The sequence below is a fragment of the Seriola dumerili genome, unplaced genomic scaffold (genome assembly GCF_002260705.1).
Source record: "Seriola dumerili isolate Sdu_G_001 unplaced genomic scaffold, Sdu_1.0 BDQW01000091.1, whole genome shotgun sequence".
In the NCBI taxonomy this organism is placed as follows: domain Eukaryota; kingdom Metazoa; phylum Chordata; class Actinopteri; order Carangiformes; family Carangidae; genus Seriola; species Seriola dumerili.
This window is the reverse complement of record NW_019174346.1, coordinates 6,323,312-6,348,660: the sequence shown is the minus strand read 5'-3', so window position 1 is coordinate 6,348,660 and position 25,349 is coordinate 6,323,312. Positions and strand designations below refer to the sequence as shown.

Below are 25,349 nucleotides of genomic sequence, written 5' to 3'. Positions count from 1 at the left end.
ACAAGAGAGAGATCGGAATTGGTTAGAAGTAGCCATAAATTATCAAATCATCTGTTTTGCATCAGACAGAGCGTAGGACATTGGTAGTTCAACCGGTTGAAAAAAATGTAGTTCCAAAGGAAAGGGGCTATTTTGAAGGCAAGATAAAGTGGTGAAAATATCAAAATAAATCAACACTTAACACGGTATTAGCTTTTTTTATGTGAGTATTTTTTAAAAGTGGCTAAAACACGTTTTTGTGAATGACCCCGTCCACAGCAGAACATCACTGTTCCTCTAAACTCTCACTGCAGGTAATACACTGACTATGTGTAACTACCTCACACAACCCCACATCAAATAACCCGAACTATCACTTTAATATGCCTTAATATCTCATCACTGATCCATTTGAACAAAATTAAAAAAAAAAAAAAACATTGTTCACTTTGCTTTTTCAGGGCTTTTACACTTGATTCGGGTGTGAAGATGGGGAGAGATGCGCCGGACATGTTGCGTTTTTGTAAAACCATTTTTCTAAATCCTCTTTAGCTCAGAGGCTGTCTAGATTATGGGAAGGGGATGATCATACAAGACAATTGGCAAGTCTTCCTACCAAAACACGCTTAAGCTGTGTTTCTTGACTTCCCTGCCCCCATTTAACCCGAACTATCTCTGTTCTACCCAGACACACAAGCGCACGCACACACACAGACAAACGGCAATAATGTCAGCGATTCAATACAGATTTTTGTTCAGTCATAATTCCTGTTTTGATATTCTCAATCTAATCACTTTAGGACTGAAGCTGATCTGCTTACATGTGTAATCTGTGGCCTCTCAATTGCTAACATGTCGTTCCATCTGCAGCCATAAGCCAGGCCATAGTGCTAATTCTATGCCGCACGCCACAGAGACTGGAACAATCAAGGTCTTCCAACCGCACAGCTTCTTATAGACACTTACACTACATTTATCATTTATGTATTCACTTTTTTTATTTTTCAATATCTTTGATTGAAAACGCAATTAGACAGTTAGAACAGAGATATATTTATATATAATAATGCACATTAACATAACAGAATACAGCAGAATATCTTCTGGGATTGTTGTTATTGTAATGTTATAATATAGTTTAAATTGTGATACTTTTTTCATATTTAATCCTTTAACTATAAACTGCAAACACATGACTTTTTGACAGAGGAAAACAAGTCAGTGCACCATGATAATTGGTTTGCAGAGTCATGAAACTTGCTCACCTTCACCTTTTTGCCAAAGTTACATTACTGTTTGAGTGAACAGCAGCTGTGAGCAGGTACTACTTTTTACAACTCTACTCGGTGATGCTTTTAAGGACACTAAACTCCCAATAACTTATAGCTAGCCTCTACAAAGCATTCTACTCACAAGCTATGTTATTGAGTAATTAAATTTTTAAAAAGTGAGCTTTTTTTTTTTTTTTTTTACCAAAGGTCACTTTGGTAAAAAGACTATGTTGAACTCACTGACATAACAAAAGCTTTATTCATGAGCTATGACTCCTGTTGGTTGACAGTGCTGCTGCCCCCGACCCTTCCATAAACATATCCACATCTTTAGAGGCAATGGTATTGTATTGAAAAGTGTGGCTTCATATACAGCGATCAGCCATAACATTATGAGCACTGACAGGTGAAGTGAATAACATTGATGATCTTGTTACAATGGCACCTGTCAGTGGGGGGGTATATTAGGCAGCAAGTGAACATTTAGTCCTCGAAGTTGATGAGTTGGAAGCAAAATGGGCAAGCGTAAGGATCTGAGCGACTTTGACAAGGGCCAAATTGTGATGGCTAGATGACAGAGCATCTCCAAAACTGCAGGTCTTGTTGGATGTTCCTAGTACCTACCAAAACTGGTCTAAGGAAGAACAACCAGTGAACGCGGCGACAGAGTCATGGGCGCCCAAGGCTCATTGATGTGCGTGGGGAGTGAAGGATAGAAGAGCTACTGTAGCACAACTTGCTGAAAAAGTTCATGCTGGTTCTGATAGAAAGGTGTCAGAACATACAGTGAATTGCAGCTTGTTGCGTGTAGGGCTGCGTAGCGGCAGACCGGTCGAGAGTGCCCATGGCGGACGCCCTGTCCACCTCCAAAAGTGCCTTCAATGGGGATGTGAGCATCAGAACTGGACCACGGACCAATGGAAGAAGATGGCCTGGTCTGTGGATCATGTGGACGGCTGGGTGCGTGTGCGTCGCTTACCTAGGGAAGAGATGGCACCAGGATGCACTATGGGAAGAAGGCAAGTCGGCAGAGGCTGTGTGATGCTTTGAGCAACTTTCTGCTGGGAAAACCTTCGGTCCTGCCATTCATGTGGATGTTACTTTGACATGTACCACCTACCTAAACATTGTTGCAGACCGAGTACACTTTTCAGCAGGATAATGCGCCCTGCCACACTGCACAAATGGTTAAGGAATGGTTTGAGGAACACAGGGAGCTCACGTTGTTGACTTGGCCCCCAAATTCCCCAGATCTCAATCCAATCGAGCATCTGTGGGATATGTTGGATAAACAAGTCCAATCCATGGAGGCCTCACCTTGAAACTTACAGGACTTAAAGGATCTGCTGCTAACATCTTGGTGCCAGGTACCACAGCTCAACTTGTGGAGTCCAGGCCTCGACGGGTGAGAGCTGTTTTGGAGGCAAAAGGGGGACCTACACAATATTATGCAGCTGGTCATAATGTTATAGCTGATTAGTGTATTTATACATCAATAGTTTTAAAATTGAGTTCTTAATTGTGCCATTTGGGGACAGCCCCATGCTCACAAAGTCAAAGCGCCAAGAGTTTTTGGCAATGAAAGTTTGATATCAGGTGGTTCTGGCTGCTTGTTGCCTCACTACAGTTTGATTGGCGATTTGCCAAGTAAAGTCGTTGTCACTTGCTCATAGTTGGCAGTGGCTATGAGCAAAGTGGATTATACTCTACAGCACAAACTTGAAAATCTGACTTTTACTATAAACCAAACCACTGGGAAAAATAATCACAAATTAAAAGTAAAGTGGTCCACCAAGAAAAAATGGCTAACTGCTAATTTTCAGGATCTCAGCATCTTTCTGAGATTTTTACCACACATGAAACCCATATCCAAATGTAATATATGCACATATGTTAAATGTATTAAAAATATGTAAATATGAAGAAAAATCATACATGTAATTATATCTAAAAATTATATATTAAACCTATTCAAAATTGGAACAATTTCATACATTTACGTATATGTCTAGTGCATAAAAATATATATGTATGTATGCTTATATGATCGATCGACAGACAGACAGACAGACAGACAGACAGACAGACAGACAGACAGACAGACAGACAGACAGACAGACAGACAGACAGACAGATAGATGGATAGATGGATAGATAGATAGTTTTAATATATTTATAAATTTTACTATGGGTATTTCTTCATATATCCAGAGGATGTACATCTGTCATAATGACGTATCCCCTTATAGTTAATATACAGTATATGGCAACATCACTCTTGATATAGGGACATATATGTCATATGTTACATTTCTGTATGGGAATCAGCACGTGTCATCCTAAAAACGCACTAAAATTTTACTTGCTCAGAAGAGAAAACGTAGCTACCATAAAAACAGGGAAGTGAGCAGCATAACCACCAAGTTGAAGAGAACGCCCACGTGCTTATTCCTTATGTGTTTTAAGAGTGTAACCACAGTCAGTGTGTGTTGGGCTCTGAAGACTTCCAAAAAGCGGGTGACCTACAACTCAATCCTGTAGCTGAACAGCTACACAGAAGACACATGTGGAGCAGTGGAGTTGCTGCTGTTACGCTGCTGAGCTGCTCACGCTTTTGATAGATAATTTATGCCTGTGTTTAATCATATACTGAGCATTTCTAATGACCTGGGTCTCCTGGGTTAGACACTGAAGGAGCAGTAGTTTTGGTTGAATCTTCATAGACTTAAATGTCAATCAAAGACAATTCTGTTGCTGTTAAAGCAATCACAACATCAGGCATTTCTCAGTAGGATGTCAAATGAATAACTATTTATCTACTGTGAAAATAGCCTTGACTATCTAAGCTTTCTCTACCCTACAAGCTTGTTATTGTTATTGCTCAGTAAACCAGAACTAGACTGTCTGTATTCCCTTTGGCCATTATTTGATAGGGTTGGGAATGTTTGGGCTCAGCTGTGCCGTGAGCAACCACGGCCGTTCCAGCTGTGCTGACATGGTGCCAGTTTTCTTCCACATCACTGTGCGGCAGGTAAAAGACACAGTGGAGGTGTGTTGGTTTGCACAAACCACAGCAGAGTCTGTCGCTCACAGTTTTTCCTCTAACAGCTCAATGTGGCTGTTTCTGTTTGTTGTAGTCCTCCCTGAAATGCATTTCCTACAGCTGCTTCACAATAAAAGCCTCCCAAATGCTGGGTTTGCGATCAGTAAACAGTAAGATAAGGCTGCAATCTGAAAGTACAAACAGAAACATGAGAGTGAACCTAAAGTGAGAGATAAGCAGAGTTTCTTACTGTAGTCTTTACTATAGTGAAGCAATGCATCAGTGTTCTTAAAGTTTTAATCTGTATCTTTTCCACATTAAAATGTCTAAAAATGACTACACCTATGTATTTTTGAGTTGTGTACTTGCATTATCGCAAAGGTTTCCAGCAATTTTCAAACATAGAGAAATATGTGTTAAATCATGGTGCTACTGAGAATGCAGCATTTATAAACGGTTTATAAACTGTAAATAACGTCTTATTACTGGTTAATCTGGTGAACCAATTACTGATGCTTTATAGAGCAGTTAAAACCCATTTATTAAGAAAAAAAATTTGGGTGGCCAGGTCATGGAACATTGTTGCTTGTCTTTCAAGCTAACGCTGTAATTCAGACCTCGCCAGTGGACTTGAGAGGAGCTGCAGGACATCTGGACCACGATTAATTTATAAACTGTTTATTAACATTTGCAACTACAGACTTATTATGATAACCATTCATGGCAATAACATATTGTTTGACGAGCTGTTGATCATTGTGCAAAACCTAAACTAGTACAAATGTAGAGAAAGCAATACATTAAATGTGACATGTTGATGGTAAGAGCTGTTCATATTTCAGTCTTATTTAAATCACACAGCAGTAATATAAAGAGGCTAGTGCACTGCACAGCATCACATCTGGCCACACAAATACTAAAACAACTGCTGGTGTGGCAAAAATGGCATCTACAATTCACCAAAATGAAGGGGGGGCAGTTATTATTATTCTGTAATATCTTTGTCTAAGTGGAGTCCTCACACTCTCAAAGTCCAAAATAATACCACAGGTAAAACTGTTGGGGAAATAGGTGTATAAGCTTTTTAGATTTTAAGAGGATGATATTTTTTAATGCAGCAATTTGTCTTGGAGGTTTGGACACAGTGGTTTGTTAATCCTGTGTGGGATAAGCAGTGGCTAGTGGTCATGTGTAAATCTGTTTTTAGACCATGATGAGGAGGGGGCACAGTGACATTTTTATCCCGTTTCCCTCAAAGACCTCAACCTGTGCTGAGGTAACGTGTGTGCGTGTGTGTGTGTGTGTGTAAGCTCATTATAGAGGGAGAAAAAGATGAGGGAAGAGGCAGGGAGGCACAGAGAGGCGGCAGAGGTAAAAGCGGGAAAGAAAGACACCAGGAGAGGAGGAGAAAGAGAGACTGGTGCTGTTGTGCAGCATGCAGGCACTGCAGAGTTCTGCTGCAGGGATGGCAGGCGGGAGGGTGTGTTGAGGCTATTTTGGGGGGAGCAGCTGAAGACTAACCCTAGGAGATATGAACCTTGCTTCTTTGGCATCACCTCATGCTGGACTGGGGCCTGAACTGTGATGGAACACAGGGTAACAGTGGTGGTCTAAATTATCTTAGGAACAAAAAAAAAAAAAGTGGACAGTGTTGTCCTAAGAAGCTAGAAACTGGGGTACTTCCCACTGGACTGTGTGAATCCTCTTCATACTTCCATCTATCCATACATGTATACCCATTTTATTAACTTTACTACGCAGTACTTGGACTTGTGTTTCTTTCCTCAAATCTAACAATTATTCAAACAATTTGCTTGCACAATAATTACATCACTCCAACAAACACTTCCTGTTTTCCTGCTCCTCCTGTTCTCCAGTCACACTCTGCCTGGAAGGAGTCTGAGGGCGATGTAAGTTCACAGGAACGAAACAGAGGTGACAATTTGTGGAGGAAAGGCATGAGCACGATACAGCTCATTCTCACCCACGGTCTATATGCATCTCACGCAGAATCTATATGCATCACTTACTCCCTCAGTGCCAACAAGGCTGACAGCTAAAGTGCACAGAGTAATCACTGACAACCGCTGATGTTTGACAATGATAGGGAGAGGTGGATTGCAAATGGGGGGCTATAAATAGAGGACTGCACTGCTGAAGCTCCATGCAGCATGGGTATGTAGCAGGGCCCTGAAACTAAAAGATTCTGTGACTGCAATTTCTGAAAGTATCAGCCACACTTTGAAATATGGTGCTGAAACACCTAGTTAAGAATTCAATGCTAATGCCCAGGTGAAGGATGCACATGTTACATGTTCACTGTGAGTAATATCTAAACTACATCCTGCCAGTACTGTATTATTCACCATACTGACAGAAACTTGGATGTGTAGCTTGGATGGATTCAGTAGATGATACCTCATAGATCACATTTAACCTTTTTTTATATAGTTTCTTTCAGCTCTATTTCACACTGGCTTCTCTGCCTGAGGGAGTTTGGCCTTGAAGGCTTGAGCACTAATCCTCTGATTTCTATGATCAGAAAATCTGCATGTACAGGATGAGTCCACCACAGAGAAGCTGAGCCTGTATTCATCAAAAGGCTGAAAGTAAAATCTTGGACTTCAATGAAAGATAAAGTAAAGAATACACGCTACTCAATTTTTTACGATGAAAGTTACAAAGGCCTACGAGTAAATCCTAAATGACCTCTACAGACACTGATGAATCATGTTTTTGTGTACATACATGCACATGTTGCTCCAGCATGACAGCTCTGAGAGACACACATCCAACTAACTAACAGCACATCTGCCAAAGTGCAGAACACACCACTGCTGCCATCAAAGTCTGGGCATCCAACATGGACTCATTCCTCCTGCAAGACAAGCAGAGGTGGGAGCTGAATGTGGATGACATCAGCAACCGGTAAAGTAGCAGGGACTCCCCAGAGCCCTGGTCACGTGACCCCTGCCACCACTTCACCACTGTATATCCCTCCACCAAAGGATGAGGAAAGACTCCTTTCGCCTTTATTTCAGCGAGCAAGCTTCAGTGGGCTCTCAGCAGCCTCACCTTTGCTGTCAGTGAATCAGGTGATCTGTGAAGCGGGCGTTCCCCTGCCACCTCCTGTCCTCAATGTGAACTTCTACCTCTTCAAAGAGCCTGACTGCTGAGTGGTCGCCACCCATCCACAACACATTCCATCTAAAAGGCTATTTTTAAACCAAGCTAGCTTTCACTTTTACTGCTAAGAGTTTATCTCATATTGACCTCCACCCACTGACATCTTGCCTCGTCTTTATTATCTAGGTAAAAAAAAATGAAAGACTAAAAACCCACAAATTCATTGCTACATAGCTAACTAGTTAGCATTAACAGCTGTTTACTTACCAGTCTAAAAGAAATGTTCAGCATCAACCTTTCTTACATTACTCACCATGAGCTGTCTCCAGAGGTGGAAAGCAACACCAATGTTAACTCTTGTCTCCATTACATCTTTTCTTCTACTGAAGTTAAAATGCTAGCCAGATAGCCCCGGCCTGTCACGTCACCTTTTGATAGTGACTCACTGTCAATCTGCCCTGGAGACTGTAGCTTTGCTCAGAGGGCGTATTATTACCTCTTGTGATATAGAGAAGATGGCCACCACCACCCGCTCCCTGCAAAGACAACGTTCAGCAGCAGCGAAAACTTATAATACTTAGAATAGCCCCTTTAAACATATTCCCTATTCAACAAAAGCAGAAGGGAGGACAGGGTGATTAAGATGTACAGAAACTTTGTGGCGGGATCATGTTTCAAAACTGGACTTAATGTATCTGCATGTATCAAGTCCAGTTTTGAAACTACTGTTCTCAGTAGTTTGTGATTTGATTCCACAAGACCATAAGATTATGGAGGGCACGCGGCTTGCCTGCTGACCCTGAGCTTCTCTTGCTCTTTGTTTGAACTTCTTCCATCTGGCCGTCGATTCAGGGCCCCAAGGGCCAACATATATAAGAAGTCTTTTATTCCCTATGCCATACAGGCATTGAACACATAATGACTGCACTTGGGAACACTTGTTACTCATGTTGTTATTTTACAGGATTGGCTCTCTGGTATTTATTTATTCAACCTACCTTTTCATTCACACTACTGTATGTTGTACATGTATGTTTTGGATGGCATGTTTGGTTGTGTGGATTGTATGTATTTTTATTGAACATTCTTTTGGAGAGGCCGAAGACAAATTTTCACAGAGGTGGACAATGAAGTCAATCTAAATCTAAAGCGCTTCACTATTCAAAACAAACAACACAACAAACTCTAGTCTCTCTTATTTTGGCAGATCACTGACCACAGTTCACCTCAACTAGCAACTCAGTCAGCTGAGTACTGTACGACACCACTGTCTGACTACTACAACTGGTAGTTCTGTACTGCGGTTCATGTCTAACATGGCAGCGTAGCGATAAAGGCCAGTGGAGGACTGATGGACATGAAGACAGAGACAGAAAAGAGGCAGTCTGATGCCTCTAAGAGAGAGAAGCTGTGAGGCAAAGTCAAACAGAACAAGAGCAACACTGATAAAACTGAGCTAATGTGCCATGACCACAAGGAGGAGGTGGGGTCTGTGGTGTGTCTGTTACCACAGCAACATGCATCATCATATACAGTCTGATTAGGTGAGTTGATAAATGCTTGAGCAACTGTGACAAGAGAAGGTGAGAATATCTGATTCTGAGTCCTGGGAGAGTATACGTCCACAGTAAGATACTTATTTTACACTCAGGTGGTTTGTCTGGTTCTCTTCTCCAGAGACACATAGCATGTAGAGGCTACTGTGTTTTCCTCAGAGACAACTCTGTCCTTTGTCCAAAGATTTCTTCAAAGAGTTCTTAATATGGGGACTGTAAATGTGCCCAGCTCATCCCTTAGAAAATGTTACTCTAGAAAAAAAATTTGAATTCAGAGAATTTAGCTTTATATTCTAAAAGGTGAGAAATTGCTGCTTTTCTTTTCTTCTTTTTTTTTTTTACTTTTATTTATTCAGAGTAGTTTCACTGAGAGGCAAGCTCTCTTTTACTGTGTGATTGCATTCACACAGTTACACACATTTACACCTGGAGGCTGCCCAGTACAACCACAGTCTGACCTTCTGGCTTCTGAGCAGCTCTACCACAGCAGTTGGGTTTAAAGGCCTTGCTCAAGGTTTTTCCTTTGTTATTGGCAGTAGAGAGATGTCAAGAAAAAGAGATGCAACAAAGGAGTCGAACCAGCAGCCGGGTGATTCATGGTCAGCTACTTAACCTGTAAGCTACAGGCGCCCCCCACCTTATAGCAGAACAGTTCATTAGGATATTGAACAAATAATCAACAGATTAACCGGTATTGACAGTAGTTGTTGGTCACAGCCAAAACTGTTAATGCAGTGTCACAATGCTACTAATCAGTGGAGGAAAAATAGCCAGTGCCGCTGCACTAGGACCCATGGGTCTTTGAGGGCGCCCTCATCTCTCCAAATTCTGCATTTATGGTCCTTGATTGCTCCAATCTGCTTAACACGTAGTTAAAATAAAGAAGTATATATACATTCAGATAAGCTAACTCATGTCTATCATTACTACTATTACATTTTTAATCTGTGTGTTAATATGTGAGTGTTCACTGCTGTCCCAACATGTTTTTCTTTGCTATAATAATTAGCTACAAACAATTGTTTGTTAAGTTGTACGTGCCAGCCTTACAGTCTTTCTGGCCAATTAAGAATTAATTTAATTCTCGTTGATAACAGTGTCTATAATTGAATTTACTCAATTAAAACTCTGTGATAGTCTGAGTGGAACCTTCATCAGCCATATGATCCGAAAGTCCTGCAGAATCACACACTGTTAATCTGATTTTATGTTCTTGTTGCATAAGAAATGGTATTGAGAAAGCCTGACCTTTAAAGTCCCAGTTGTCTGTAATATTGTGTGTGTGTGTGTGTGTGTGTGTGTGTGTGTGTGTGTGTGTGTGTGTGTGTGTGTGTGTGTGTGTGTATGTGTATGTGTGTGGGTATGTGTGTGTGTGTGTGCATGCAAGTGTTTGTGTTTGCACTGAATGTCTGCACATCTCAAGGTTAACAGAGCCCTTAAAAAATCTTCAGTAGCCAAAGCTGCTATAGTAGTTACACTAATAATCATTATTATAACCATCCTCACGCCTGTAGAAAAATATTGCATAGTATTCCCATCGACATCAAGTGCATCATTACAGACGCTTGATACAGAATAAGTTGTACAAATAACACAGCGGTCCACATCTGCACCATACACACATCTGTTTCAAGTCTGGAATTTCTATTGAACAGTTTGAATAATATATGCTGATGGTTCTTACCATTGACGGTTAGATGCACCCAGCTGCCATTGTGGAAGGTGTCATACTGCTGTTCCAGCATCAGCACCTTACACTCGTACCAGCCCTGGTCGTCTGAGCGCACGTTCTCTATCCGCAGGGAGGACTTGCCGTGCAGACTGGCCCGGCCTTGCCGAGAGTGACGGAGGTGCGTTGTCAGCAGGAAGGGACACAGAGGTGAGAGGAACAGGTGGATTGAATTTAATGAAGGAAATAAAGGGAAGGAAGAGACAGGTGAGAGGCAAATGAACAAAGAGAAGAGACAAGAGAAACACCAGATGAATGTTAAAGAGTGAATCAACCTTTGAACAGTTCTGATGCACAGTGAATATGCAGGGATCACAGAGTACACTGTGCTGTGGTAGTGTAGGGTGACATCACAGTACATAAGACATGTTTCTGAACAGAGGCACTGCAGCACTGTCCATGTGCAGCACAACATAAAAGTAGGATACTAACTGAAGTAGTATATGCACAGTGAAATCTGTCACTTAAGCCTCAGTGCGGCAGAGATGTCCTCGTCTCTGTGTCTATTTTGGAGATGCACTGAGGCAAGGACAGGTCGTTACATCCTATGAGGAGTGGGAAGTGGCCAACATGACAATATGACAACAGAGGACCCTCAGGGCTACATGGGAGTCACAGTCCGTCATGACATATATCGGCTTTTGACTGGAGTCAGGAATAGCTGCATTTTGCTTTTACAGATCAAAAGCTGAAAGAGGGGGATTGATGATGTTGCTCCGGGCAAATCTGGCAACTAGATCATAACAGATGGCAACTGGCAATAAGGGCTAAACAAAGTGCTTTCAGGGAGCACGGGCGGGCTCAGCATTATCAAAGCTTGGCTATCCCTCATTAATCCCCTCACTCTCTCCTATTCTATCCACTTTGTGGGTATTCATGACTCATTTTTTGTTTGCCTTTCTGAATCCCGTCTTTTGCATGACAAACCAGGTAAATATAAGCTGTACTGGTGGGTGTTTCAGTGAGTGAAGGTAGACAGTCAAAGTATTGTTTGATCCCAAGCCTCTGTGAGCGTGTGTGTGTGTGTGTGTGTGTGTGTGTGTGTGTGTGTGTGTGTGTGTGTGTGTGTGTGTGTGTGTATGTGGGTGTCCTGATTACTCTATTTATATATCAGATTATATTTGTCCAGCTTCCAAGCATGTCTGTCTCCTCTTTTCTCTTGGCAGACTGGAAGGATCTGTGAGGGAGACTCCATGTGAAGTGTGAGTGTGAACTGTGTCTTTATTACTGTATACAGTATCTGTGGATCCCTCACTGTCCACTTGTTCATACAACAATGATTCCACTTCCATTTCTCCTTGCCTCAGAGTAAACACTCTGTCCTGACCATCCACCAAATGTCCTCCTTGGGTTTGGTGCATTTAAGCATTAAAGTCAAAGAACAAGAAATCATGCATTAAGTGTGTTCGTATAAACACAGACTTCTATTCTGTCCTTCACTTTAATTATGAAAGCATAGTGCTGCTTGCTTTTCACATGCACCCTTTGCTTTTACTGCAAGTTATACTGCAAATTAATTAAAAATCAAAAACTGAAATGTCTCATTAACAGAAGTATTCAGACCTTTTGCTGTGGATCCAAACTGCGGTCAGATACATCCTTTTTGCTTTAATTATCCCTGAGATGTGTCTAGAAATGAGTTGGAGTCCAGCTGTGGCAAATTGAATTGATTGGACAGTTTAGAAAATAAAAAAGTAGTTTTTTAGTTTCTAAAAAAGTAGTGTGAAAACAACGACTGAAAGATGTTTTATTAGGTTTAAGTCTGGACTTTGGCTGCGCGACTCAAGGAGAGTCACAGACTCGTCTATCTCTCTATCTCTCGATCTCTCTATCTATCTATCTAATCCTTAAACCTGGAACTGGACTTCTGAAAATCAATTGGCAACTTTGTGGGTAGTGAATCAGGTCTGAAGTGGTCTCACAGGTCTCACAACTGGGTCAAGTCTCACAGCTATTGAATCTGTGACGTTACAACTAACTTAGCATGCGGTAACATTTTTTTAACCACACATTTTTCTATGAAAAGCATGTCCCTCACACTGTCCTCTGCCTTGCTCCACATATTGCTCACAAAGTACGAAACAGACCCGACACAGTCGGCCAATTCCATCAGGAAAGGAAAACAAACCGACAACAAAAACATGTTTCTATTCAGTTTCTACTTTAGTGTTTTCTGTTTCTATCCATGTTACTCACAGCTAATGTAAATAACCGATGAAAGCAGAAGAAAACTGACTACAAGTAAATAGTAAACTAACTGTATCAATTACTATGTATAAAAAGCTGCACTGATGCCAAATTTATGTATACACTGGTGGAAATTCAGAGCGGCCGTTAACTTTTGAGATACAACTTTTCTTACAGTTCTTTATACTTCAGTGACAAAATTCCTTCACACTACAAAAAAAATAAAAAAATAAAAAAATAAATGGTTGGAAAGAAACAGGATTTAAATATAAATTCTCTACAGTACATCATGAAATGTCACAGAATGAGCAGTTAATGGAATCGGTGCCCTCACAGTTTAGAGAAGTAGAAGAAGCTGAGCTGCTGTGGACGGGACCAGACGCCTCTGCTAACCAGCCAAGTTCCAGGAAGTATGGTCACAATCTCTCCTTCCTCAGTTACAGCATGTTTTTGAAGAACTTTATGATGCCACAGTGAAGGTGAACTTTGACGGTTTTAGATATAAAATGTCATCACTTAATTTTTTATAAATTAATGTTATAATTAGTGTATGAATTCCTGAGTTATGGCCAAAAAACGTGTTTTCTGAGCTCACAGTGACCTTGACCTTTGACCTCTGACCACCAAAATCTAATCAGTTCATCCTTGAGTCCAAATTAATGTTTGTGCCAAATTTGAAGAAGTTCCCTCAAGGTGTTACTGAGATATAGCATTCAGAAGAATGGGACGGATAGATGGACAACCCGGAAACATGATGCTGAAAACATAAGTCCCTGGCCGGCGACGGCGCGGAGGCATAAACATCAATTAAGAATATTTCATTGACGCGTCTGCGATATTGGAAGTGATAGAATCCATAAAGTAATCCAAATTCACAGTGGGATTATACAGTTTCTAACTGTCCAGGCTGTTATAAGTGAAGAGAGCAGTATCCCTGAGGCAGCAAAGGCAACACTCAGCAGGACTTCTGTTCATTGCAGTAGTTATAATCCAGCTGTTCATCCCACCTTGTTCTGTTCAGTCGCTGTGTGTCTTGGTGTGGCGGTCTGACTCTGAGCTCCACTCCTCATCACATCAGTGGCCACTGCTTCTGCCTCTTGACTTGCTACCACTGCAACAGTGCTCATCAAAGGCAATGCTACCGATATACTGTGGGCTGCACAGGCCCTCCTGTCAATGTTATATATTTACTTGTCCTTTTTAAGTATGACTATTGGACTGTATTGGCTTTATAAGAGGTTTTTTAACAAGGCAAGCTAATTTAAATGTGTGCCCAAAATATCCTGCATAACTTTGACAGAAGAAGGACAAAGCCGATTTATTAGCTTCAGAAAATGTATGTGGGGGTAAGTCGTTTTCAAATGTCACCATCCTTCCGGACCAGCTCAGAGATTTTCCATGATGATTGGGAAGATTCAACAATGTAATCTGGGGACTTCCTTCTGTTTCTTCATTTTTTTTTCCCTCTGTTCCAGCTTCATCTTCATTTTCTATTGCATTCTTCCTGCCTGGCTATCAAAGAATGTTCATCTCTTCCTCTCTACACTTTCTCATGGAAATGGTTTATATTTGGTCTGCCGCTCTTACTCTCACAGATGTTTTCTCCCTCCTCCTCCGCCCTATAAAAAATAAGACAACGGCTCGTTTGAGACCAACAGCAGACAGATATGTAGGAAACACTGCCTCGGTGCTCGGCTCGACTCATTAACCTTCAACAGCTATAGAGGGCACAATGTAAGCCTCTATGTATCTCCGCAGCTCTGACCAAGACCTGTGACCTTATTCCATGATGTAATGTCATGGTCACACTGAAGCACAGAGGGTGGTTGGCGTCAGCCTGCATCTGGCTTTAGAACTACAGGATATTTCAGTTTTCACAAAGGGCTGTCATATGCCTTTTACTCAAAGAGGCTTCCGTCTACCCGCTCTAACATAAAGGCCTGATTGATGGAGTGTTGCTGGGATGGTCGTCCTTCCAGGCCGTTTTCCCATCACTAGAGAGGACCTCTTTTAGAGTGACCATTGGGTTCTTGTGAACCTCCCTGACCAAGGCCCTTCTTGCCCGGTTCCTCAGTTTGACCAGACACTAGAGTTAGGGTTAGGGTTAGGAAGAGTACTGGTTCCAAACTTCTTCAGTTTCACTGTTATTGAGGCAACTGTTCTCCTGGGAACCCTCAGAGATTTATAAACCGTTTTATACCTTTGCCCTGATCTATGCCTCACCTCAATTTTATTACAGAGGTCTATAGAGACTTCCTTGGACTTCATGGCTTGGTTTTTGTCCTGTAGTGAACATACCTGGTCTGGCATCAGTCACAAGCCATTAAAGAAGTTCATTGTAAAGACATGCAGAGTTATGGACCAAAAATTGACACTTTGTTACTCTTCCCACCATCAAACTATCAAATTGATAATTAAACAGAGACAAAAGACCCTTCTCTCTCACAAACAGACAAGCTGTTAGCATGTCAGAGAGATGCGCCAGACCATGGGTCAAAGGGTCAGCTCCAGAGGATCAATGAATGGAAACCAGGCAAACTGGAGAGCGTGCAAAATCCCCAGTTTGTAGGTATTAGGTGTGATTCCTAAACTCTCTGTGCCATGCATGAATACACACACACACACACACACACACACACACAAACTAGTCTTTCCCCCTTTCCCTCTGTCCCTCTTTAGATAAGAGTCATAAACTACAACCCACCTTCCAATCCTGAGCAGTGACCAGCAGAACAGACTCAAAGACACATATCTGAGAAAAATAAATATCCAACTGTTCTGTAACTCATGTGATGTTCTATGTAATACGTCAATCCCAGATTTTTATCCTCAAGAATGGCTGAAATGTAACATATAGGTTTCAAGACAATATCTTTCTTGTGACTATACTGTCAGCATCCTTCACACAAGGTAACACACATTACATGACATCCAGAATGTCTTTATTATTACTATTATAGTCAAAGAACTGCTGTGTAATTCACATTTATAGACTTTTAGCTTTAGGAAGTGTTTATTATGTTGTTTGATCAGTTAACCACTTGTATTATGATTCATTTCTGGTTTTGAAGGATGTAATATGAAATCCACATTTGTATTGTTCCTTCCTGTCATTATTAGTGCCATTAGGTTTATATGTTGTTTCATTTAAAGTTTTATGGTCATGGTGGAGACAGACATGCAAGTTTTACAGGTAAACTACAGAATGAAATAATTCAAAAGTTCCCAGGAAAATTCTCCTCTTCTCCAAGTTGAAACAAAAGAGAAGACGGGTGACGCTCCTGAAACATGCGCCAGCCCCCAGGGGATAAAACAGTTGTGATCCTTTCACACGTTACTCTTAGCAACAGCTCTTAGTCATTGGCTCTCAGCAACCGTTCTTAGCCATTGCTTTTTGCCATTTTGAACTTAATTGTTTTGCCCGCGTTCTTTGTTCTGTCTTTGCCACATGCTCAAAGTAGCATTCCTTTTGTCTACACACATGACCTTTTATTTTTAAGCCAAGTCAAAACCAAGTCAACCAAGACAACAGAAGTGCCTCAGAGCCTCAACCTTAGACAGTTTAGAGCAACCTGGCCAATGCCAGTCTCCTCTAAAGTTATCCAGCAAAAATTGAGTTTTATATTGCAAGAGACGCCGGCAGATAACGTGACCTGCCCATGACCGCCTGCAGGGAATCCTATGAGAAGTCTAGTCTGCTGGCAAACTCCACCAGAGCTGAACTGCTGAGACACCAGCGGAATCTGTCACTGTGATAACGGGACACCTAGATCCCGCGTCTCCAGGTTTCCCACAGCAACCACAGCCACCTGGGTTCTAGCCACGGGTCTCCAGCTACAGCGAAACTCACAGTTGGCTGGTCTTTACATTTCGCTTGCGATGGGGTTGATATATAACTATTTAATCATCAAATCTCATTCGTAGACGTAGTGATCATTAGTTATATAGCCATAGTGTAACTAGTCATAACATATTCTCTCCCACCATTGCCAGCTCATCACACAGCTCATTTTATTATATCTTATTTAACATTTCATTTACTCTGTAAATAGTAGTCTAGTTAAAAAACTTCTTTATTTACGCTCAGTAGTTGTCCTGTTGTATTCTTTTGACGTAGAGACTGGAGATCTATTGAATTGGGAAGTCATGGCTTCTGATATGAGATTGATCAAATTAATCAATGAAGTAATTCATTGTTGTCCTCCCTGAGGACTGGTGACCCCTTATCAACGAGAGCAAATTCTAAATTGTGGTGTTAACGCTGCAGTCCTGACATTGTGAATTCTGCGACCTTATATACAAAACTGCATCCAATCAATTCAATTTGCCACAGGTGGGCTCCAGTCAAGTTCTAGACACATCTCAAGGATGATTAAAACAATTTGAAAAACATATTTTCACTTTGCCTTTATGGGTTGCTGAGTGTATAGGCCTACTGGGCCTACTACTCAAATTTTATCCATTTCAAATGAAATCTCTAACACAACAATATGAACTGTGTTGTAACAGCATTTTTATAGGCCAACTCCAATCACTGTCATAGAATTTAGCTCAAAGTCCACTTCACAGAGGCTGTAGACTCTTGTTTATCAGATTATGTCGGCTGTCACTATTTGTGGCTAATCCATCATGGCTGAAATGAAACTTGGTAATATGTTCAGAGATAGCTTCTATCTGCACTTTGGAAAAGAAACCTCACTCTATGAATGTGAGTGGACTGTGTGTTTGGATCATTTAACAAGACCAACAGAATGGAGAGTCTTGAAATGATCAATCTGCATCTCGTCAGGACGAATCTCCCAGTTCGATATATTAAACTAAACTTAAATAGTTTTGCATAGAGACCTCTAATTTGGAGCAAGTGGGGAAAATAAGGTGTGAACATTAATTGGGTCTACAGTACACTCATAATAGTCTCTGGCTTGGCAGCTAATAAAAGGTGATTACACACATTTAAATTGAATTTATAATTTTTAGTTTTGTATAGCTTTTGTCACACTCAAATGCTGAAAACAGAACCTAATGAGATTCTATAAGGGACTCAAAAAGAATTCTGATCAGATAAAATGAACCCTAGTCCTATAGGGGTCCAACTCAGAGGTATGACAACAAATTGCTGGAGCTGGGTGTAAAGATTGAGTGATTAAAATGACTGACATACAAGCAAACAACAACTCTCTGTTTCCATGTCTACCACACAGACTCTGGCTCATGACAGGACTTGAATACTTCCCAATGTAATTGTTGTCTTCTACAGGGATTACATTCATATCCTACTGGTCTTTTTATTGTGGTTTAGTCTTAAATTCAGAAGTCTTTCCTGTCAGGTATTTGTGCTCAGTCAAGGCAGAGTGTGTGAGGATGGAGAAAGATTATACAGGGTTTCTGTATTTTTGCAACCATCTTCTAGTCTGCCAGACTATTTTTCTTCCTGCTGCAGGAGGCAGGTGGGATAAGCAGTGTGAAGAAAAGAAACCTCTTCCTGTATCTGATACAGACGGCGGCAGATCAATCAGCTGGCTTTCAAACAGATCTGGAGATTAATTTGTGCCATGCTAATGGAGAAAACTTTCTAACTAAGGTAAACCTGTTTGTGACCACAGTTTAATATTGTTAGTACAAACTATTTAATTGCAGTATATCATATATAGATATTTACAAATCATCAAAAATGTTTAAGTTGAACTCTAATTTGCAGATAATTTGGTAAAACAGATAATTACAGACAAGTGGACGTTAACATAAAACACCAAAATCTAATCAACCTAAAAAAAAAAAATTTTTCACACAACAAACTTGAAAATAACTCTTTTCTGTTGAGTATTTGATGTTACCAATCTTAAAGCATTGCGGTGATGCTGTGTGATGGCCAGAGAAATAACTTCAAATCTTCTAACTACAAATTAAAAGGTACAAAATTTTGTGGTGGTTTTAATCAGATATCACGACACCAAAGCGTGTGCGAAGCCATCAATTATCAACAAAGATATGGCTGTTTGTCGACATTGTAAGAAAAGCAGCTGTCTCAATCTACAACAACAACAGATCTGAGAGCTCACCTCTTAGCCTCTCTCTGACTACCCTCTGACGACACACTGATACCACACAGGAAACTAAAAGCTCAGTTTCACAGAAAGGAAGAGCCAACGTCCATCACACTTACTACCCAAGGTGTTTGAGAACTCTCCTTTTCAGCAGGCTGCCAGGATTTCATGTGACCCTCATGTGTTGCTAATGAATTTTGAAAAGAATAACCTTTGTGGAGCAACAATTGTTATAAATATTCATTTGTCTCTATCAGATAAACTTGTCTAAAGTGGTCTCAGACTTTTGGATCCCAATGTGTGTCACAGCCTTAGACAGGGATCCCAATTATAATCAGTCAAATCATGAAAAACAATATATTTGTCTCAGCTAACACATTGAATCTTTGCTTCAATCCTGTTTTCTGCATCTTACAAACATTTCAAAGATTAGAAATTAGGTTATCTCTCTACCTGAAAACTGTTATTACGTCTCATAAACTTTCTACTCTCAGACAGAAATCTCCTCAGGAAATCTTTTAACTGGAACAAAGAGAAGAAACAACACATTTCACCAGTTCTGTCATCCCTGCTGTGGCTACCTGTTGCTTATCAAACTAATAACAAAATCTTAAACCCTGACGCGGTCACTCCCTCAGATCCTCAGAACCGTCTCGTTATTTCAAGATCTAGACGACACACCAGCTCTACTCTATATCTTCTTTTAAATCCCTTTTAAGGAATAAATAACCTTTTCACAACAGCTCATCAGTGGTTTATTTATTTATTTTTTAAGTTTATTGTTTTGAGTTGTAAGTTCCATCTATTTTTGTTTTGAACTATCTTATTGAAAAGCAGCTGCTCTGCATGGATATAGTTTTCCTCATTATGTTTTAGTGTTAGTAGCTAATTAGCAAAGAATTGTGCATCATTTTCAATTTGAAGTGGATACATGCAAGTCTGTCTGTTTATTTTTGTGATGGCTATCACTAATAATTTCTTAAAGCCTATATGGGTCAATAAGATTAATACAAAACAGCATCATTTCTCATGATCATTTAATTGTTCTCATCATATAATGCTCAGAGGAGTGAAGTAGTTTGAATCTTTAGATTATCCATGTGTGTGGATGCTAGTTGCACTGACTCCTCTTCACACTGGGGGGAACTCACATTTAATTTGTTATGACATGAATGAATGCATGATAAAAGCTCTTTTGAATCAAATGCACACCAGAAGGGGGGGATTAGCTCTGAAATTCAATGATCAGAGAAGAGGGAATCAAAAGCAGGCGAGGGGAAAATCCCCCTCACCTCCTCGGCAAACTTCACACTGAACACAACACATAAATAACCTGCACTGGAAAGAGCTGCTGCCTCCAAAGGAAATGTGATCTCATTAAAGCCGTCTACATTCGTTAGAAAATATATTTATTACATTCTACACTGGTAAGCACGACACTGATCAAAGAAAGCAATGTCAAGAAGGTGTTGATGAAGATGGTGTAATGTCTAAATCCTTTTACTAAAACAAAGTGAAAGAAAAACAAGTGCAAAAATGTAATTATATGAACGACAATATCAGGAATGACATAAATCTTATTTGGGAAAATTTTATCATTATTGTTGCAAGTATTGGGCTAATTATAGCATTAAATAGCTACAGTATATTTGTCATAAAAAGCTCTGGCGTTCACATCACGATCCATAAATGAATCCAAGCGGCAGCCTAATATAACCACTAAATGATGTGTAGCTCAAATTAGTGCCCTGCAGACACATATTACTGAGATAAGGCATGTACATAATGCACAAGGAAAAAAAGCCATTACGAAGTGTGGTTAAAATGAAAGCAGAACAGGTGGGTGATGGGTTGTTGAAGGGAGAAATCTGCATAAGCAGAAATAACAGAGGCAGCATGAACAATCAGTAAACTGAGGCTTTCACACAGTGTAAATTGAGCAGAGTCATTCCCCATTCTCCTACTGAGCTGTGGGAGCCTAGATGACAAATATCACTCTCAGTACATGCTCATGTCATAAAACCATTTTCTGAGTTATTTCATGTGGTAAACTGTTGAATGAAAGTATAAAAATACTTTGAATAGTAATTTGTGTCTGATGTCTTTTTTTCCACAGAATAAATTGAATTATAGTTAAAACATCTGAAAATTGCATCAATACTCCTCCTCCATCACTGAAAAATCCTGAATATATGAATATTCAAATATTTTAATTTCAAAAGTTTTACAACTGGATAAAAGACGTCTCTGCTTTACTGGACAAAAATCTATTCTCAGTGCTTCAAGTCTCCACATCACACTTGTGTAAATTGCATACTGGACCACAAAATTATGCTTGTAGGTACACAATTTAATCTCAAGAGTTTAGGTGATCATCATGTCATCAGTCAACAGCAAAGTGAAGTAACAATAAGTAAAGCCCATTCTTCAGTGGAGTGGGACTTTAAAGAGCAACTTGAGTCCTATAAATTAGTATTTTAGCACTTCCAGTTCCCTTATCTCGAAGTCAATGAGTTTGAATGGGATTTTGGTTGGATGACTGAAATAAGGTCTGTGGTCAACGCAAGTTCAAGACATTTTTTTTCTATGACATAAAATACGTCAGTAAATACCCCAGTCATGATTTCTCTAAGCATTGATGTCTCTTTAAAAAGCCGGTTCTAACAAAACAAATCTAAAAAAACCAAACTATTCATCAGTGACCCTTTATAGCTTTGTCGTGTTTATACTCGTGTTGTTGCAAACTATTACTTACTTTGTAAGAGGAAAGGCTTTTTGTAGAAGAGGTAAGAGATAAATCAACCTGCAAGTTGAAGTTTAGAGGTGGTGAAGTTGAAGTCATGTGATCATGGTGTAGTTCATTTATGGGCTCACATTGGCTTTTTACTTCTGGTGATTGTATTTAGGCTTTTAGCACACTTCTGAGCAGACCCATGACACCTTCAACCAGAGACAGCTGCTTCAGCCTGGTATCACATTACTTTATAAACTCTGAATGTGACATTGGTCGCTATCTTACCAGCATATTCTGGGTCCACATGAGGAGGGTAGAAGCGAAAGTTGATGAAGAAGGGGATGGGCATTCCATACTTGAACCACTCCACCACGTAGGGCTGGCCGTTCAGGGGGTGGGACACGTCGCATCCCAGGATGACGTTCTCTCCTGCACGTGCCGTCACAAACTGGGGCTCCTCTCGCACTCCGTGGGCACCTGGGCAGACAGTAATGTACAGGTCAACAATCCCAGGTGATCTACAGTCTGTGGCTCACAGCCCAAGTCGACACACACAAGCTACAGTTTACAGTATAAAACAATACGATGTTTCAATATTTAATGTTAAAAATTAAATACGTAAATGTGCAAGTGCTTTCACACAAGTTCACACAGTTACGTTCAAATTTAAATCTTTTCACATCAGCTGAAACTCACACTCCAGCCTGTACGACATTCCAGTAACCACAATACAAACAGCAGGAAAGAAGAGATGTATAAGCAGACAGGTGTGATTTCCCATTCTCATACAAACTAAGTGAGTCGATAGTAGAAATGACTATTGTTATTTTACAGGGTTTGAGAATTACTAATCCTGTTTCTACGTAGTGACCCACACCAGTTTTCTAACACTGTCCAAAGTCCTTACAAACAACAGTTAGTATATTAGTGCTTTGCTTAAAGGATTAGTCTGGAAATACTCTTATTTGTTTTCTGTTCAGATTGATAACACTTTCATGTTATAATCCAGTTAGATTATTTTAGCATTACAAAGAGTGGAAAGGTGGAGACAGCTAGCCGACAGCTGTTTGACGGGGATGTTATGCACTGGACTATTTCTTGGCTCTGAGCAGTTGCCAGGTGACAATTGAATACATCAGGAAGTAGCTGGTCCAAGCCAAGAAGTAATCTGGCTCATATTCCCTGTGATGGTCACACCTGCATCCACCCAGCTGACTTTAATGGTCCCATATTGTATGAAGTGAGATTTCGATGTCTTTTTTCATTATAAAGCAGGTCTAGGTTCTATATTAATACAGTGAAAGTATCAAAGCGCTCAGTCCACAGAGAAATGTACACAGCCTGTATTCACAAATGAAAACAAGCTGTCAGGACTTCTGTAACTTTGTGATGTCACAACAAAGCAGTCACCACCCTCACCCATATATCTTCTTACGGATCAACACTTTAAATAAAACACTGTTTGAGTGTAAAATATGGTACCCTCATTCTTAATACTCACACACCTTAGGTTTCTCTGTATCTTACACTTTGTAATCTATTTTATCTTCATTTAATTTACTTTGACCTTTTGACCTTATGCATATATATATATAGTCACATGAGACAACAAATATACTGTGACAAAGGTTTGATTGATACATTATATGTATAGTACTGCACACACTTCAGTTTGTTTTTCTGTTTCTTTCAAGTCAGTGAGGCCAGTGCTGAGGGTGCTGCTGCTGGAGGTGAACCCTGAAGCAGATCTGTTAAATACAGTTTACTAATTCCCCTGAACATCATGGGTGTATTGGGATTTCTGGTTTAGATATTTGGTTTATTGGTTGGAATACATTAGTTTTTCGATTCTCTTGTTTTGGTTAATGGTTAGAATATTATATATATATATGTATATATATATATATATATATATATATACATATATATACATATATATATACATATATATATATATATATATATATATATATAATATCTAACTGTCTTATCTTGCTATATTTGTCCCTGCTAGTGGTTGTCTTTGAGTTGCCCACATTTCAAAAAAGGTATGATCAGCTGTTACATTTGTTCACCTTTGTGTTCACTTTGTTAGGTCACTTTGTTCTTGGCAATTCACCGAAACCGACATTTAGAACCTCTCACTGCTCCTGCTCATGTCAGTTAATTTGCTTAATACTTAAAAATATACTACCTCATGTTCAGTCACGTGCCTCCACCGCTGTACAACTACTGTTAGTCCATGTTCACTTAAAGCAAAGCCGGTAATATGGATATGAATGACAATACCACAGACACTGAGTCTCAGGCTATGTCCACACTAATACAGTTTCATTTTAAAAAGCATCACTTCTGCTAAGTTTACACCTGGTGTCCACACGACTCTATCTCCTGATCGGGTCTGTCTCTACCAGACAGTGGTGAATGCAACATGGATAGCAACCAATTTATTTATTCACTTGGACACAAACACATTGACACAGTAAGCTGCAAATGTCAAAGAACGCATGACTCAAGCAATAAGCATCAAAGTAATCGTTCATTAATCCCGATCGAGGTAAAAATTTGAAATAATCGTGATATTGATCGCTCAGTCATAGTCTGGTCTTTTCAGTTCAGTTCAGTTGTCATAGATTGAGAAACAACAAACTTTTTTTGGAACTTCCACCTGATGCCTCTGAAGCAGGATATTAAGTGTTAATCAGCGAGCTTTTGAGTTGCTGGTTGGTGGATTTTGTTACCTTTGAACAGAGCCAGGCTAGCTGTTTTCCCCTGGTTAGTTATTAAGCTAAGCTAAGCTAACCAGCATCTGGCTGTAGTCTTACATTTAACAGACAGATAGTGAGAGCAGCATCCATCTTCTCATCTAATTTCTCCACCAGAAATATTTCCCAAAATGTAAAACTACTCCTTTAAGAATGCAGTCGTTGGGAAAAGCCATCTTTTCACCTTTTCATTACATCCTTCGCCTTTCCTTGACAAGCTTGCTTCTTTAATCTTAAAGACTGTCGTGACATCAGTCAGTTTGAAGTAAACAACACCGGTGTCTGCTGAGCTGATTCCAACAGAAATGCCGAAGTGCACATTAGAGATGGCTCTGATTAGAAATAAATATATAGAAAGAGGGTCTGAAATTCACCTTGGAAGTGAGTGTTTGTGTGTGATAATACAAACATGCTAAGCTACAAGTTCCATCAATCAAGATGGAAAAGACTGCCAGTGACGAATCCAATACCGAGTCAAGGCCAATGGGTTGGGAAAAGCGTGATAAATGGCGCACGCAGACACATGAATGTGATCTATCTCGACAGAAGCTTTTCATCTCATTCGTCTGACAGAATGTGGGCAGACAAAAACACCAGAGAGGTGATGTGACAGTAATGCATCTGATGTTCAATCATATCTGGACCTTTAACCTTTTCCTAAAAGTACACTCACTCTGTTGGCTCAGTGACGGAGCAGTCCCAGAGAAACTGCTATCTGTGGGCTAGCTGATGGACGGCTACATTGATCCAAGACTAATTACTGTGTAGCTTGGCTTTATGAGCGGAAACCTGGTGTGGTAGCATTTTACCAGTCGATACACTAATCAGATGTACTCACTGCTCGTCCCTCTGTGGCCTGTAAGGAAGCCAGGCAGGCAGATAGGTTCTTCTGCACACAAATGAGAGCCAACTTCC

General features: G+C 40.2%; 1 protein-coding gene across 1 annotated transcript in view; it reads right to left on the bottom strand.

Moving 5' to 3' along the window:
- The window catches only part of LOC111222317 (protein turtle homolog B-like), a 122,590-nt gene that overhangs the window by 65,835 nt on the left and 31,406 nt on the right, over positions 1-25,349 (bottom strand). Inside the window, exons 2-3 of the mRNA XM_022746008.1 lie at positions 21,955-22,146; positions 10,660-10,806 (exon numbers count right to left, since the gene is read on the bottom strand). Of these exons, the coding sequence (XP_022601729.1) occupies positions 10,660-10,806; positions 21,955-22,146 (339 nt within the window). The remainder of the gene's footprint in view (positions 1-10,659; positions 10,807-21,954; positions 22,147-25,349) is intronic.